Source organism: Penicillium malachiteum (assembly GCF_028827825.1).
Source record: "Penicillium malachiteum strain IBT 17515 chromosome Unknown utg000005l:1.0-9002435.0:326005.0-9005861.0, whole genome shotgun sequence".
NCBI lineage: Eukaryota > Fungi > Ascomycota > Eurotiomycetes > Eurotiales > Aspergillaceae > Penicillium > Penicillium malachiteum.
Window position 1 is genome coordinate 2,462,780 of NW_026643099.1, and position 16,124 is coordinate 2,478,903.

The window sequence follows — 16,124 nt, forward strand, 5'->3', positions numbered from 1 at the left end:
AAGAAAAATCATATCGGGTATCAAAAGAATGCCTTCTGGAGGAGAGAATGATGAACCCACTAGCAATTTAATATACTGAAAAAAAAACTTGGAGAATCCTCCAGGTGTAGTCGTATGGGTGAGTATACCTAGGTAGTGTCTATGCATGTCCACAAGACAAACAAAATTGGAGTGTTGTGAGATGAAAACCCTTTGTTCTATTCCAAGGTTAATTTTAGCTCGTAAACTTTGATAGATATGTGTATCACTCTCGCCAGAGTGATTATCTATAAAATGACTCCATCCCGATTCTACCTTACCTTGAAGGTTACCGCTCGCTGGCAGGTGTAAATATCAAAGAGATTTCTAAGGTTACTGCCTACAACTAGTATAGCAATAGCCTGGAGGTACACGTCCACGGGTGTGTGTACTTATAAAACAAACATTTTTGAAAGGGGTACCTAGGCAACCAGGCGCCGTGACCGACAGAGAAAGCATTTGGAAGCACTCCTAAGTTAAACTCGTTAAGGACATGGGGTCTCCATTCAAATGTTCAACAGGGCTCAAATTGGGCAGCCCACATGATTTGGACAGATAGTACTTGCTGTCTCAACTGACCCTGACTCTATGCATGATTATGACTCAGGCTCCTGGCTTTAACAGCCCGAGGGAGGAAAAACAATGATTTACATGTTCATTTCTTCTTGGATTTAAGATGCTTGTTTATTTGCTTTTGGAATCTCCGTAGCTCTAATCAACATGTAGCGTATCAACAAAAGAGCACTCCTCATTCATGTCATCATCTGCGTCAATTTTCACAGGGCATCGCTATATCTGGCCTACAGGAAGGGTTCGATGTTTATCTCGAGGGTGCTGACGGGTAACTTGAGGTCATACTTCTCCAGCACAGTGGGGTGCAGGATACCGAACTGTCCAATAACGTGCTCCTTGCCGCCAATACGTGCGTGGATGCTGGCAGCGTGACCGGCAAAGTAGGTAGGGTCTACAAAAGAGAAGTTAGCATATCAGTGCGGGTGTGGACGAATACGGAATCCTAGAAACTTACTGTCCAGCTCCTTGATGAAGTACTCTGAGTGAGCCGCCTCGGGGTTTTGCAGTCCCTCCTCACCGGTGATGAAAGCGCTTCTCAGCATAGCCATCACACGGTCCAAGAGACCGTGAACGACTTCGAAACCACTGGTACGTCCGTACCATGCAGCAGCAAAGTGACGCTCGTTGCGACTCTTGCGCTCCAATGTCACGTCCTTGAAAGCAACATCGCTGACTTCGAAGATCTTCATGGGCACAGAGTGGGCCTTGTTCTCACGGATGGTCTTCAACAGACCGGGCAGTAGACTGGTACGGACAACCTGGAACTCCTGGGTCTTGGGGTTGGCAAGCTTGACAGCAGTGTTACCATCGTCCTTGCGGTTCAACCAACTAAAGTTCTCATCGTGAGAGCACAGGATCAGAGGAAGAACTTCTGACCAGCCGGCCATGGCGGCCTCAACACGGATGATGTCGGTCAGCTTGTTGATGGGAAGGGGCTGGGCAACGGTTCCAGACTTGCTAGGGAACGAGCGAGGAAGTTGGTTGAAACCGTAGGCAATGGCGACATCCTCCATGATGTCACACTGGTGAAGGACATCGGCACGAGTGGGAGGAATCTCAACCTCAATAACGTCAGCCTTGGTAGACGAAGGCTTGGCGCGGAAGGCCATCTTGGTCAATCGGTTGCTGATATCGGCCGCAGAGAGATCGAGGCCACAGCATTGGTTGATATAGGAAACTTCGGCCTCAGCGATACGAGGGGTGAGATCGGGAGTGATACGAGTCTCGTTGTTGTGCTCCGAAACGATCCTCACGGGCTCAATACTGTGTAGTATGGATTAGTATATATAGATGATAATTAGACACCAGGGCTTACGTGAACTCCTCCGCGGTGTATTGAGAGAACATGGTAACCACCATGCGGTTCACAATCTCGAGTTTTGTGCGGTCAAGAGCGGTGATCTCGATGAAGACGTTGGTGGTGTTGAGGGAGATTTTGGAGTGATCGCCATTGATAATGGGGGGAAGAGAGCAGACGGTTCGGTTCGCATCGTAAATGACGGGGTACACGGGGGAATCGCGGATGATGTGCAGGTATTTGCCCAGCTGCTGGTGTTTCTGTGGTGCCAAAGGCGTCAGCGCCTGTATTGCCTTCAAATCATATTCGATCTATCAAACCTCGTAGAAGTTCATCAATTCCTCGCCGTTCATCTCCTGGGTCTGGTTCAAGGGAGCAAACTTGATATCCTTGGGAGGGAGAGCCTCATAGGTGAAAGGCCCTTGGATGGTATCCAAATCATGAGTACCAATGGAAACAAGGGTTCGTTGACGAGCCAGGTTCTGGTGAAGCTTATCCTGGAGAGCGATGAAAGACTCGTAGCGAGCAGCGTCGAACTTGACATTGCGGAGGATTGCACCTGAGACGTAAGGGCGAATCTTGGTTGTCTGCGCAGAGTCGATTAGTATGTTACTAGCGAAAAGCACCGCATATCACTCACATCTTCCTTGACAATAATCTCCTGCAGCTGGCCATTGGGCGGCGGGACCAGCTTGTATTCAGGCAAGCTCTTCCGGCCCAGGAAAATGTTCAGCATCAGCTGGATACCTTCGAAGCAAAGCAAATCATATCTGGACGAGATCTCAGTTTTCCCCTTATGCTGATATAGATATTTCGGACATACCGGTTGGCGGGGATTTCAATCTTGAGTTGCGGGGGCTCCTGCACGCCGTCGACGATCGGTCGGTCGGAATCGGTGGTCTATAGAGTCTCAGTCGCAGAGCCTCGGAGATATTAATGTAAAGGACATATCATACATCTTCGTCGAGTTCAATGCCTGGATCATCGTGTATTAGCGCATGCCCCGCAAGAGACTATCAATGATTGACTCACCGAACTCGAAGCACAACTCGTCGAATTCCTCCGTAGTGTAGCTATAAGGAGCCAAGACGGTCAGCATATACACAACCGACCAAACTCATATTCTAGCAGGGAAACACACTCTCGACCCAGCTCCTTGAAGAGTGCGGCCTTGTCAACCGAGATAGTGGGCATGGCGGGGGATGTTCGCTATGCGACAGAAATCTGCACAAGAAGAGGTTGGGATTAGCGAATGTTTGACAAGACCCGGATAAAATTGACACAGTAAGCTAGTATTGAGAGAAAAATGTACATACCAAATCCCAATGGAAGACTTTCCAATGTTAGCGAGAGAAGAGAAGGAGGTTATGACTCCGAACAGAAATTCTGCCCATAAGCCACCACCGCCACGGAATCCCCCTCTTTTGTGACGAGGTGTATGGTATTGTCACAATTCCATGAAATGTGAGCTGAAGTAGTAGATTTTATATTTGAGGTGGTCCGTGCTTACTTGTATGTAAATTACACCAAGCCGCAGTGTTTGGTCTTTTGAAAGCTCCTGGAGAGTCAATATGATCAATATCATAGTTAACAACTCCATTACTAATTTATCGTAGAGTATTTCGGAGTAAACTGCAAATCAATTGTCTAAATGTGTGTGTTCTATTACTCCTTTACCTGGCGTTTGTTGCTTTGTCCCATCTAGCTTGGTAGTCGGCGGCCCAAAACCCCACGAAACCTCGCTCCTCTCTCTCCAACTACCGCTCACTCCCTTCCCATTTTTGATCCATCCCCCGCGTGCGCGTCGGCACTAATTTTCCTACGGACGTCAGTGTCATAAGCTCATGCTTTCGTTCCTATCTTAATTATCCTCGATTTTTGCTTCGCTGGGTCGACCCAACCCACTCCGATATCAACCCTGCCGCCAGGACTGGGACCTGCTCGCCGAGAACTCCCAGCAACGCCACCTAAGATACCCAATCCACCCCAATATTCGTAATGGAAGGCCCGAACGAGAATGATGAGCTCTACCCTATTGCGGTTCTCATTGATGAGTTAAAGGTATCTCGATCTCTCAACCTTTCCCCCCTCCATCGGGATCGGTGGAGGGGCGGAGTCATACGTGTCAAAGCTCACCCATCAATCTCTTAGCACGATGATGTCCTCCTCCGTCTCAACGCTATCCATCGCCTATCGACCATCGCACTTGCTTTGGGTCCCGAACGAACCCGAGAGGAGCTGATTCCCTTCTTGGATGGTTGGTCCCCACTCACCGACTCCTATCATCTGGATGCGCCTAACAAGATTTGTCCCGTAGACTCTGTGGAAGATGAAGATGAGGTTTTAACTGCCCTTGGCGAAGAGCTGGGTAACTTCACAGAGTATGTTGGAGGACCAGAACACGCGCACGTGATCATAGCGCCGCTGGAAAATCTGGCGGCGATCGAAGAGCCTTTGGTGCGAGAGAAGGTTGGTTAGAAAAGCCCAGTGACCACTTTGATACCTTGCTGATTTGAATGTCTAGGCCGTCGAATCTCTTAACAAAGTCTGCGAGCAGCTGAATGAGAGCCAAGTTGAAGAACGCTTTATCCCCCTGGTCCTTCACCTCTCCAAAGCCGACTGGTTCACCTCCAAGGTTTCCGCAACTGGACTTTACTGCACACCATACCGAAAAGCCACGCCGGCCACCCAGCAGATCCTGAGACAGCATTTCGGGGCCCTCGTACACGATGAGACCCCTATGGTGCGGCGACAAGCCGCCAATAACTTGGCCAAGTTTGTCAAGGAAATGCAAACACCTGTTGTGATCGACGAGATGATTCCCTTATTCCAATATCTGGCAGGCGATGATCAGGACAGCGTTCGCTTGCTGACTGTGGACATTCTCATTGCGATTGCAGAGGAGATCCCTAAGGAGCAGCAGCCTAGCCACGGAGTGTTGCTGACCTCATTGCGTAATCTGTTTGAGGATAAGAGCTGGAGAGTCCGATACATGGTGGCTGATAGATTCGAGAAGGTTTGTGCCCTTAAAGAACAATTGGTCCCAATTTCGATATTCAATCGCTGACTTAATTTATAGATCGCTAAAGCAGTGCACGAGGAGGTTATCACGCGTGATATGGTGCCCGCTTTTGTTAAGCTCTTAAAGGACACTGAAGCTGAGGTTCGCACTGCGATTGCTGGACAGATTCCTGGTATGGCTATATTACCTTCAATTTTGTCGTGTCGAGCGGTAATTGACAATTCCACTAGGCTTCTGTAGTCTGATTGACCGCGACACCCTGCTCAACGAGATCATGACCAGTGTAGAGGATCTTGTTTCTGACCAATCCCAGCATGTCCGAGCCGCCTTGGGCACTCAGATCAGTGGTCTTGCCCCTATCCTTGGAAAGGAAGAGTAAGCTACCTTTGTCGCCATAGTTACATTAATTCTTGCTGACCAAACTGATCACTAGGACAATCGCCCATCTTCTGCCTATGTTCCTTTCTATGCTCAAGGATGATTTCCCTGATGTCCGTCTTCATATCATTTCCAAGCTTGAGCAGGTTAACAAAGGTAATCCCTACTTTATCAATTCCTTTCTTTTCATATTCTCGATCTAACCTTTCGTCTTAGTCATCGGCATTGATCTCCTCTCCCAATCCTTGCTCCCCGCCATTGTCCAGCTGGCTGAGGACAAGCAGTGGCGTGTGCGTCTTGCTATCATTGAATACATCCCTCTCCTGGCGAGCCAACTGGGTGTTAAGTTCTTTGATGAGCAGCTCAGTGACCTATGCATGGGCTGGTTGGGTGATACTGTCTTCTCAATCCGAGAGGCTGCTACTCAGAACCTGAAGAAACTTACTGAAGTCTTTGGTGTTGAGTGGTCCAAGGAGTCTATCATTCCCAAGGTGGTTGCCATGGGACAACATCCCAACTACCTTTACCGTATGACAACATGCTTTGCCATTTCTGTGAGTCTTATTATAACCATTCTTATTCTGGCCTGAGCTAATTTTTTTTAGACTCTGGCCCCTGTTGTTACCCTTGATATCATCGAAACCTCTATCCTTCCCATCTTGGACCGACTGGTGGCGGATGAGATCCCTAACATTCGATTCAACGTTGCCAAGTCGTACGCTGTCCTTATCGATACGCTTCGCCGCTTGCCAGCCGATAAGACTTTGGTTGAGGTTGAGAAGTCGGGAGAGACCGTGACCCCATCACCCCACAGTCAAGAGCTCATTCAGCAAAAGATTCTGCCCAGTCTGGAGAAACTGCAGGCAGATGATGATGTCGATGTCCGATACTTTGCCACCACTGCTGGTGGTATTCAGGATGAGGCCATGCAGACTTCTCCTTGAATTTTTTCTCCTTGAATGAGTGACTTCGCATGCAAATTTACTACTCTTGTGGGAGTTTTCCCCATGTGCGCAAAGAAATAAGAACACAAACATCCTTGCAAACACTATGGTGGCCCTTGACCATAGGCATCCTGTCAGCTTAGAGAATAGCCAGCTTTGGGATGTGATATCTTGACGGCGTTTCTTTTCTTTTTAATGTAGAGGCTTTTTCTTTTTTTATTATTTGACCATATATAACCGTCGCTGCCGGTCCGAGGTAGCCATAAAAGTGACAGTATTAATATTCTTGCTTTTTCCACTAAAGGGAAACATTAATCCGTAAGGGACTTAAAAGGCGTATATAGTAGTTTTGAGATGGACGAGTGAAATCGCTTCATTTGTCAGCTGACGGAGATGCCCACCTGAGGTGGCCACCTGCATGGGCTCCCAATGGCCCGGGAGTCATTCTACGTCAACACTTGCTTATTTAGGGAAAGAAAAGCTCAAGATTAAATTCTTATCCCGACCTCAAAATCATCATACTTGACATGTTCATGAGCAACTAAGTTTCCGAGCTGCTGAGGTCTCCGGGTGATATCTTACACGGAGTAGCTGCATTGCCTACGCACCAAGCATTTCACGTTTGACGCAGTTTGATTCAACCACCAATCATTCAAAAGCATACAACTCTAATCAAGATGGAATCGTTTTGGCCGTGGCACTTTGTGTCAGTCTCCGAGGAGGAGCAGCTCCGTCGTCGGTATCTACTTGACCTACGAGGTAGCTTCGCGCAATGGTCCATCATGCTCGGCATTTTGATCATCCGAGTTACCTATCAAGGCTTGAATTCGGCATCACAGATTGGCTATAGAACACAACCACATCGAGGTCCTGTCTCATGGTGGGACCGGCCTCTCGTCGCCGGATGGCTTGAAACCCGCAGACAATATGCAGTGTGCGGGCTTTGGCTAACGTGGCTATTCGGCCTTTGCGTGTGGAGCAGTGATGAGGGTATGTCTTACTTTGTTCTTCTGTCTTTCGTCCTCCGTCCTTTGAATGGAGCATTTGTTCCCTTTCTAGCCATTTTAGAGCCTCGTACTAAGCTCACTATTCCACAGACTATCTCCACTTGACCAAAGCCTTGGGTCATGTTGGTCTCTCCCAAATACCCCTGCAGGTTTTGATGTCACCCGCAGCATACATATCAACATCCAGACCCTCGGCGGCTTCAATCTTCTCGTTTTTGACATCAATTCCTCAAGGCACTATCACCCCGTACCACCGCCTTTTCGGTCGTGTGGTTATTTCTCCTCTACTTCTCGGACATGCCACCCTTTACCTGCTGTTCTTCGTGCAATCCAGTCACCCGGAATATGGTATCCTTCTAGCGAAGCGTGTTCGTGATTTTGATGTTCAGTGTGGCCTTTCCGCTCTCTTTGCAGCAGCCGCCTTACTCTTTTTTGTTCGACCTCGTGGTGGTACCATGCAGAAGGGGTTGGCCCGCGGTTCGGCAACCGCAGGATCCATGCAGGAACGCCGACGAGCTTTCTACATTGGCCATGTATCATTGGTTGGAATCCTGTGTATTGCCGCTTACTTCCATGTTGCCCAGGCACAGAAGTATATGCTCCAATCATTTGGTGCCTTTGTAATGAACGGGGTGGGCTCATGGGTCATGGTGCACTGGGGTAGGTGATTACGCGGTCACACCCTCCATCTGGTCTACCTAGGTATACAGCCATACAACCTGAGAGTAGCCAGACATATGGAGCACAGATTATATGATGGATGGATCCGATGTCTTAGTTGTCTGATGATTGGGGGGGCCAATGGCCCGTGGGAACATAAATAGGCGGCAACGAAAGACTCCGTACTCGTACTCCGTAGTTTGTCTCCACTTTACAAGGGTGTTTAAGGGATTTAGCCAGGCACCAGAACCATTCATAAATAACTTTATTTTGCATCTCCAGACTACCAGGGTTGAATGATTTAGCGGGGAAGAGAATGTCTATGTCTCCATACCTTAACCCTTTTAATCCTTCTCGAGGGCCCGGGCCCTCTTAGATCATGGTGACATAGACAGTGATTCACACGAACCTGTCGCCACCCGTGGTCAATGTAATTGAAGGTTTTGGGCCTCCCTTGGGATTTGATCTACCCGAAGGTCAAAAGAAAGAATATATCAAAAAGGAAGATCTACAGAGTAAGAAAAAAGAAAAGCTTTTTTGTGCTGACTGGCAAAGTGCTAGGATACGTGGACAATTCGAAGGTTATGTCAAGCGTCTTGGCACGGGTGTGAACTTTGGCCTGGACTCCATACCTACAACCTCCCTTAGACCCTGTTTTTTTCCCACTTCGCCTCCTTCCACACCTTCTGTTATTCCAGGCCTAAAAGGATCCTCCATGCCTTCCCCAGATGGCAGGATGCGAACTCAACGTTTGATCATCCTGCTGGCAATCGTCTTGCTCGCGTGCTTCTCTATCGTGTACCTCCATCCTGCGGACCCCCCTCAACGGCCAGTATCCATCCCTCCTCCCGAGCCTATTAAACACGCTCAACTACACGATGCCGGTCAAATATTCATGCCCGAGTCGAGTCACCCGGTGGCGAAACTGATCGAAAATGCCGGTCAACAATTCAATTACGTACGCTCGCGCCAGTCTACTACGCTGAAAGAGGCCGTTGAGGAGTACAAACGTCGCTACAAGATGCACCCCCCGCCCAACTTCGATAAATGGTTCCATTTCGCTCAGTCAAAAGGCGTCCAGCTTATCGACGAATTTGACTCGATTTACCACTCCCTACTTCCCTTCTGGGCCCTCAAGCCGGCTACAATTCGCGACCGCGCCCGGGAGACCTTGGGATTCGATAACTCGGTTCTGGGGATTCTGATCCGTGATGGCAGGATTACTCTGAATGAGGGTGGCGGGGATGGGCGAGAATGGCAGCGCAAGGCCACAGCGGGTATGATGGCGGATTTTGTGAAGTACCTGCCGGACATGGACCTGGTCTTCAACGTCCATGACGAGCCGCGCGTGGTAATTCCCGGGGATGATCTCCAGCGTCTTGTGCAGATTGCTACAGATCAGGTGCTCCCTGCTGCGTTTCAGGAAACATTCCCTGCTAACGCATGGTCGCCTCGCGCATCGGATTTAAATAAGGGAGATCGAATTGATGAGGTGCGCACTACTCGCTTTAACCGATTTGCGCATCAGCCGACTTGGACGAATTCTCGCGCCTCTTGCCCGATTGATAGCCCCGCACGATCCCTCGACGAAGCTGCCGCGGATAACGAGGACCCTTACGCATATGGAGAATTGGGCTTCATTTACAACACTACTGCTTTCTCGGATATCTGTCTCAGCCCCTCTCTGCGGTACAGCTACGGATTCTTCGATCGCCCGAACGCTTTCGATGTTGTCCATGACCTGTTCCCTATCTTCTCGCAAAGCAAGATTTCTAGCTTCCAGGACATTCTTTACCCTAGTCCCTGGTACTGGGCTGATAAGGTGCCATACGCCAAGAACAAGGACTATAACTGGGAGGCTAAGACAAACCGTATGTACTGGCGTGGATCTACGACGGGTGGCTTTTCGCGTGCTGGTGGTTGGCGTCGACAGCACCGACAGCAATTTGTCGATAACGTGAATTCTTTGGGTACAACCAAGATTCTCGCCCGTCAAGCTGATGACATGTGGGTCTCAAAGGTGGTGAAACAAGACGAATTCCGGGAGTCCTTCGATGTCAAATTCACATTCGTTGGACAGTGCGACCCGGATGACTGCCATGCGCAGGAAGAGTACTTTGAGGTGGTGAAAGCTGCGGGTCAGCAGGATGCATGGGCACACAAGTTTTTGGTCGATGTGGACGGGAACGCCTTCAGTGGTCGATTCTACGCTTTCCTTCATAGCAACAGCTTTGTCTATAAGGTTGCTCTGTTCCGCGAGTGGCACGACGAGTGGCTGAAACCCTGGGTGCATTATGCACCGCTCAGCCTTAAGGGCAACGAGTACACGGAAAGCATGCGCTATTTCTTGTCCGAGGAAGAAGGACGTAAAGCTGCGCCATTGATCGCAGCTCAGGGCCAAGATTGGGCTCAGAAAGTGTTACGGAACGAGGACCTGGAGGTCTGGTTCTTCCGTTTACTTCTAGAGTAAGTTGATTATGACTCTCGCCTCTCACACATTACTCGGCTAACACTACTTGCTCTCGCAGATACGGACGTCTTGTAGACGATAACCGTGAACGACTCGGATTCTCCCTATAATCCCCATATACCGAGTTCCACCTCCTTTCCTCCTAATCCACTCGCCTCTGCTGTACATACCCTAATTTCCCACTCCTTCTCCCGCGCGCTGGATCGATCTTCGGCTCTGCGGGAACTCGACGAGATCACGGCCTTTTCCTTGGCATCTTCAACGTTCTGATGTTATTACCCTGCCCTTTCTTGTTACGTTACTGTTCCCATCATGTGTTAATACCCTTTTTTCTCGTCATCATCATATTGGTTTTGGATTTTCATTCCTATCTCACCCATGCAAGTTGTTGTTTTCTTAATTCACTTTTATTATCTGACTGCATGAGGATGAGACGTGGCGTTGTTTGGGATGATTTGACTGATCCGTGAGCTGTATTCCACTGAAATGCTAGAAGCAGTTCTAAATGAATGTGCATAATTCCAGTAATTTTAAATCTGTTATATCATCTGAATACTTCAAGTTCAAGTTCCAGGGCTCAGCCCACTCAAGTGGCAGCAAGCAAACATTCCCTCCAGGGCTACCAACTTAGTACCTACTAGGTATCATTTTCGTCTAGCATTTCACCATCCATTTCGACGAAATCTAATACACAGATGATTCAAATGTTGGGCTCCCGCGAAGATAGAATCGTAATTGAGGATGGCTGGAGCATTGCTGTCATCGCTATAGGGAAGAGACCCCAGTAAGCAGATAGGGAAAAGCCTTGGCTATGCACATGTGCCTTGGCATTTGACCCCCACGCGTGATTCTCTCAGCATGTCAAGCTGGTTAGAGGATGTTTTAGATATCCACTGGCAGACCTTGCTGCTTCAATAGTATAAAAATCCCACCCCCATTGAGTTAGCGATGGCTTCAATGTTTGCACGTGTGCATTCAAGTTGTTGGCCTTGATATGGGCACCCTGGGTTATATACAGGGCTATTCAGAGCAGGTCAACCGATATCGGAGGGTTTGAAGTTGAATCACTGGCAGAAGATGGCTGGCAATATCAAACTCCGAGTGAAAGCTATTCAATTGATTTACTATGGGAAATCGAACATTTGAAAGGTTTCAAACCCCAGGCTGGAAGTACTTAAGCACTATGTACACACTAGTGGATGTAACATAGGCTTGGATGGAGATGCAAAATCCATCAATTGATCAAGATGGTAATTCTAGATTGAAATACTCTTGGATATATAGTTTATCTAGCAAGGCTCGTATATTGAACATTCAAGTTGAATGTTTTTCTTATTCCTAGTCCGGGATGATAGCCCTGGAGGAGTTGTTGAATTGATAACAATCGTTGAAAGTACTTTTGCAGGGATTAGAGATATTCCGTGACTATTTTAATACTTTTAATCTTTTTAATTCCTTTTTTAATTAACCGTTTTCCGGAGCTTTCTTGTATTACCTTAGTCTCCAGGACCCGGTGGCGGTTTCGCACCCCTGGCAAACCCCGAGAGGATACGTTGCTCATTTTTAAGTGGAATTATTCTAGAAACAATGAATAAAGGGATAGATAATCATCAGATAGCTTCAATTTCCTCACAGCTCTCTTTTGAAGTGATTTATTTCCATAAAACAGGAAATAATACGTAGACCCCTGTGTCAGTGGAGCTTTTAAGCTCGGATCATCCGTGGACTGAGGGGAAAATCCACTTTCCCCTCAGCAAGTTGCTCTCCTGATGAGTAGCTTACAACTTACAACTTACAACTTACAACTTACAACTTCCCATTCTTTAAAGCTGTTCGAAGCTTTGAACCCCCCTGATTGCCACATCGACTAAGAGTTACCTTGCACAACCGAACAGAATGCATTTGTGAGAGCAAGTGGTTTTCGTCCTGCTCGAACCTGCGTCCGGTCCAGGTATCACAGTTGAAGATCCGCTTTGTTGACGGGGACGCCAGTCCGAACTCGTATTAACCTGGTACCAAACTCGGATACCGCGAGGGGCTATTATATTCTTGATCTTGGCTTGTTTTCTTGTTTTTTTTTTCTTTCTTGGGTTCCTTGCGCGATCTCGGTGAGATCTTTCTTTGTTTTTTTTTAAGTCGCTTGCCCAGGTGGTTTCGGGGTCTTCGGAGTGTTTGTTGTGCCTGTTTAACGGCGGAATGGCTTCCGAACAGAGGGGTGTCTATTGCACGGTCAGTTATGTTACGTTCTAGCCCCTCGATTCTTGGTTGAGTGGGTCGATAACCGGGTCATGGAGCTGATTTTGAGCAATAGCTCCTACTGAGCGATAATTACTTACCAGGTAAATGACAATTGCTTCATTATGATGAAACGGAATCCTGATTTGTGCTCTCTCTAGGTGCTATGGTATTGGCGCATTCTCTGCGCGACAATGGCACGACGGCTAAGTTAATTGCGCTTTTCACCCCGGATAAACTCCGATCGGAGACAGTCAATGAGCTTCGGGTATGGCTTATGAAAACATTGCAATTCTTCTTCTAAATTGGAAGCTGACATTTCCTTCCTACGAAGACGGTATACGATGAACTCATCCCCGTGCATTCCATCACCAATGCCACACCCGCGAATTTGTGGCTGATGGACCGACCCGACCTCATCGCCACATTTACAAAAATCGAATTGTGGCGCTTAACACAATATGAACGGATCATATATATTGATTGCGATGTGGTGGCTATTCGAGCCCCGGATGAGCTGTTCGCATTGGATGTGAACTTTGCGGCGGCGCCAGATGTGGGCTGGCCAGATTGCTTTAATAGTGGGCTCATGGTTCTCCGGCCTAATATGAAGGACTATTATGCGCTCAAGGCACTGGCCGAGCGGGGAATTAGCTTCGATGGAGCTGATCAGGGATTGCTGAATATGCATTTCAGAGATTGGCATAGGCTGAGCTTCACGTATAACTGTACTCCCAGTGCAAACTATCAGTACATCCCTGCGTACAAGCATTTTCAGAGTACCATCAGCCTCATTCATTTCATTGGTTCACAGAAGCCTTGGAAATTGCCCAGGCAGGTAATTCCATTGGATTCGCCGTACAATCAGCTGTTGGGCATATGGTGGTCGGTTTATGATAGACATTATAAGCCGCCTTTTGTGAGTATTCTGGCGAGACTAGATGACAGGACACAGAGAAATACAGCTAATATCAGAATTAGGTCACCTACTCACAGCCAGATCATCTACAGCCTTCACACGGTTCGGATCATCACACCGAAACTATACATTCTGCAGGCCAAGCGTTCAATCAAGCTCATCATGAGCAACAGCCCGAGTCTCATCACTATCATCATGGAGACGAGCCAGCAAGCTCTCATTATGAGGGAGCTCACTCGGACGAGGAGATACCAACTCTGGTCTCGTCAGAGACAGCCCACGCTCAACCAGATTCATGGCATCAACCACACCAAGAATTCCATGAACATCAACATCATCAACATCATCAACATCATCAAGATCATCAACATCATCAACATCATCAACATTATCAACATCAGGACCATCAGGACCATCATGATCACCATCACCATCACCATGAGACCCATCACCATGAACCCCATCATGTATCGAATATCACAGACGTGCCGGTTTTGAGTGCCGTTCCACAGTATGTCCGTGGAGAAGAGCATGTTTCGGCCTTCATACCACCGATGCCTTACGCACCCGCGCCAGAAACTCATGTACATCACCCAACATACGGTACACAGCCAGATACTAATCATCCCCACTACCAACGGCAACAACAACACCAGCACCAACACCACGACCATGATCATCACCAAGATTATCATCAAGAGCAACAACAACAGCAACCGCAACAACAGCAACAACACGACCAACCGCACGAGCATTCTGAGAACCCCATACATCACCCCCAGCCGGGAGCCCCGCCAGTGACCGAGCATTGGCATCGACCTCCTTCCCCCGAACCGGAGGCTGAACCAGGGACTCCAACTTTCGAGGCACCAAAGGCAGAATGGGATGCCTCACGGTAAGGCATAGATTCTTGTTTGCTAGTGATATACATTCAAAGGTGACCTGCTTACACACTGACACAATAGAGAACCGCCGCCACTCAATACTCGACCCGAAGGAATCAGCCTCGCAGAAACAATATATACTATGTCCGAGGATACAAATCTATTCCAGCCACCACAGTCATACCCGGAACCACCAAAGAATATGTACTATGAGGTGCCCGAGACAAAGCCCGAGCCGCAACGAGTTATGCAGGTCTTCCCTTGGGAAAGTCATGCACCCCAGCCCACCCGAGTCTTTGCCGACGAGCAGCCCATGCTCCGAGCTCAATCCCCAGAGCAGCCTCCAGAACAGCCATCATGGCAGTCTGTCGAGGAATCTGTACCAGTTGAGCAATCTGATAGCGAATCATTTTTCCAATTCCGCATGCCTTATGAACCGTCGGCTGAAACATGGGAACAATACACTCGCTCCAACGCTTGGGACGAAGATCCGCAAATTCAACGGTACATTGAGTCCCTACAGCAAGCTCGGCGTGGGAAAACCCAGGTGATATCTGGCTCCGCACACGCAAGTCCAAGTCACAGCACAAACACCAGTACCAGTACTAGCTACTTCTCATCTACCACAGCCACCACGACTGGCACATCTTCTAGCCACCGGCCAAGTATCAGGCTTACCGACTTCCCTTCTGAGATTGAAAGGCCTAGCCTCCCTGTTACCCCGGCTCCTATCGAGCGGAGTCGAGGTCCGCTGAGCGATGATGAACATGAAGGCTCCACTGTGACCACCTTGCCCGTTGCAGAGGGTGTCCCGAACCAGGAGGACTGGGTGGGTGTAACAGTTGATGCATTCTCTCATCTTCTGGAGGCAACATACTTATTGTGGCGGTTTACAGAATCCCCTGGCTCGACTCGAAGAGCTCCGGCGTCGACAATCCGCGGCCTTGGAGGATCCGGAGCTCTTGTTTAGGAGGCTTTCAGAGTCCTGGCGACCGGATCTATGATTCAGCAAATCAATTCTCACCTTACAACTCTTCGATTGGATCTACTATTTACAGCATCGCGAACGTTTGTTTTTATTTATTTATTTCCTTTTCAACAATTCGCTTGTTCCGAATATGAACCCCGTGACCTTATTAATTCTTGACGCACCAGTTTGGCTCTCCGAGGCAAATTCCTACTTGTCTGTTTCTTCATTTTCATTTTTATTTTCATTTCATTTCATTTTGTTTCCAATACTTAGTTTGGCCCGCGTTCATAAGGCGATTTGTACATTGCATTTGCATCTTGCATTAGCAGCTCGGAAATTGAACCCAGTCTTTCTCTGTATTCCACTCAGACCCATATTCAATCAGATATCAACATCCAGATTTGACAAATAGCATGTCGTGATAAAATGGAAAAAAAAAACAACCCCAGATAATATCTACCGCGTAAAATCGTGGAGAATACCGGAGACCCCAAGTCTAACCCAATTGTACGCGTCAAATTTAGATGAAAAGGAGAATAAAAACAAACAAATAAAATAAATCCGGAATGATATTCCGAGAATGGGCTGATTAGGGGACTCACTAAGCCACTTGAGATTAAAGAGACTAACGACCTTCCTAATCTGGTATACGAGTGGGTTCCAAAAAGCCAGGAGCTTTGAAAGTCTTCATCGGTTGGTATGAAGACCAATCGGGTGGCAAGATGAAAGGACTAGATCCATGCTTAT

General features: G+C 48.0%; 6 protein-coding genes across 6 annotated transcripts; 5 read left to right on the forward strand and 1 right to left on the reverse strand.

Annotated features, from left to right (window-relative positions):
* Positions 1-818: 818 nt before the first annotated feature.
* Positions 819-3,082, reverse strand: N7483_010921 (phenylalanine--tRNA ligase subunit beta; the record flags this gene model as incomplete). The annotated part of the gene is made up of 9 exons (XM_057094348.1): positions 819-982; positions 1,046-1,854; positions 1,907-2,148; positions 2,209-2,475; positions 2,529-2,658; positions 2,712-2,788; positions 2,845-2,864; positions 2,921-2,961; positions 3,030-3,082. The coding sequence occupies 9 exons, from the start codon at positions 3,080-3,082 to the stop codon at positions 819-821; spliced, it is 1,803 nt and encodes a 600-aa protein (XP_056940319.1).
* Positions 3,083-3,886: 804 nt separating this feature from the next.
* N7483_010922 (protein phosphatase 2A structural subunit TPD3) lies at positions 3,887-6,232 on the forward strand (the record flags this gene model as incomplete). Its single annotated transcript, XM_057094349.1, has 8 exons — positions 3,887-3,949; positions 4,040-4,357; positions 4,413-4,904; positions 4,968-5,082; positions 5,141-5,285; positions 5,344-5,444; positions 5,505-5,842; positions 5,894-6,232. The coding sequence occupies 8 exons, from the start codon at positions 3,887-3,889 to the stop codon at positions 6,230-6,232; spliced, it is 1,911 nt and encodes a 636-aa protein (XP_056940320.1).
* A 677-nt stretch (positions 6,233-6,909) lies between these two features.
* On the forward strand, positions 6,910-7,907 carry N7483_010923 (uncharacterized protein; the record flags this gene model as incomplete). Its single annotated transcript, XM_057094350.1, has 2 exons — positions 6,910-7,222; positions 7,330-7,907. The coding sequence occupies 2 exons, from the start codon at positions 6,910-6,912 to the stop codon at positions 7,905-7,907; spliced, it is 891 nt and encodes a 296-aa protein (XP_056940321.1).
* A 707-nt stretch (positions 7,908-8,614) lies between these two features.
* On the forward strand, positions 8,615-10,479 carry N7483_010924 (putative capsule-associated protein CAP1; the record flags this gene model as incomplete). Its single annotated transcript, XM_057094351.1, has 2 exons — positions 8,615-10,365; positions 10,428-10,479. The coding sequence occupies 2 exons, from the start codon at positions 8,615-8,617 to the stop codon at positions 10,477-10,479; spliced, it is 1,803 nt and encodes a 600-aa protein (XP_056940322.1).
* A 2,291-nt stretch (positions 10,480-12,770) lies between these two features.
* On the forward strand, positions 12,771-14,422 carry N7483_010925 (glycosyltransferase family 8 protein; the record flags this gene model as incomplete). Its single annotated transcript, XM_057094352.1, has 3 exons — positions 12,771-12,872; positions 12,939-13,523; positions 13,586-14,422. 3 exons carry the CDS (start codon positions 12,771-12,773, stop codon positions 14,420-14,422), a joined length of 1,524 nt encoding a protein of 507 aa, XP_056940323.1.
* A 127-nt stretch (positions 14,423-14,549) lies between these two features.
* N7483_010926 (uncharacterized protein) lies at positions 14,550-15,377 on the forward strand (the record flags this gene model as incomplete). Its single annotated transcript, XM_057094353.1, has 1 exon — positions 14,550-15,377. One exon carries the CDS (start codon positions 14,550-14,552, stop codon positions 15,375-15,377), a length of 828 nt encoding a protein of 275 aa, XP_056940324.1.
* Between the last annotated feature and the right edge of the window lie 747 nt (positions 15,378-16,124).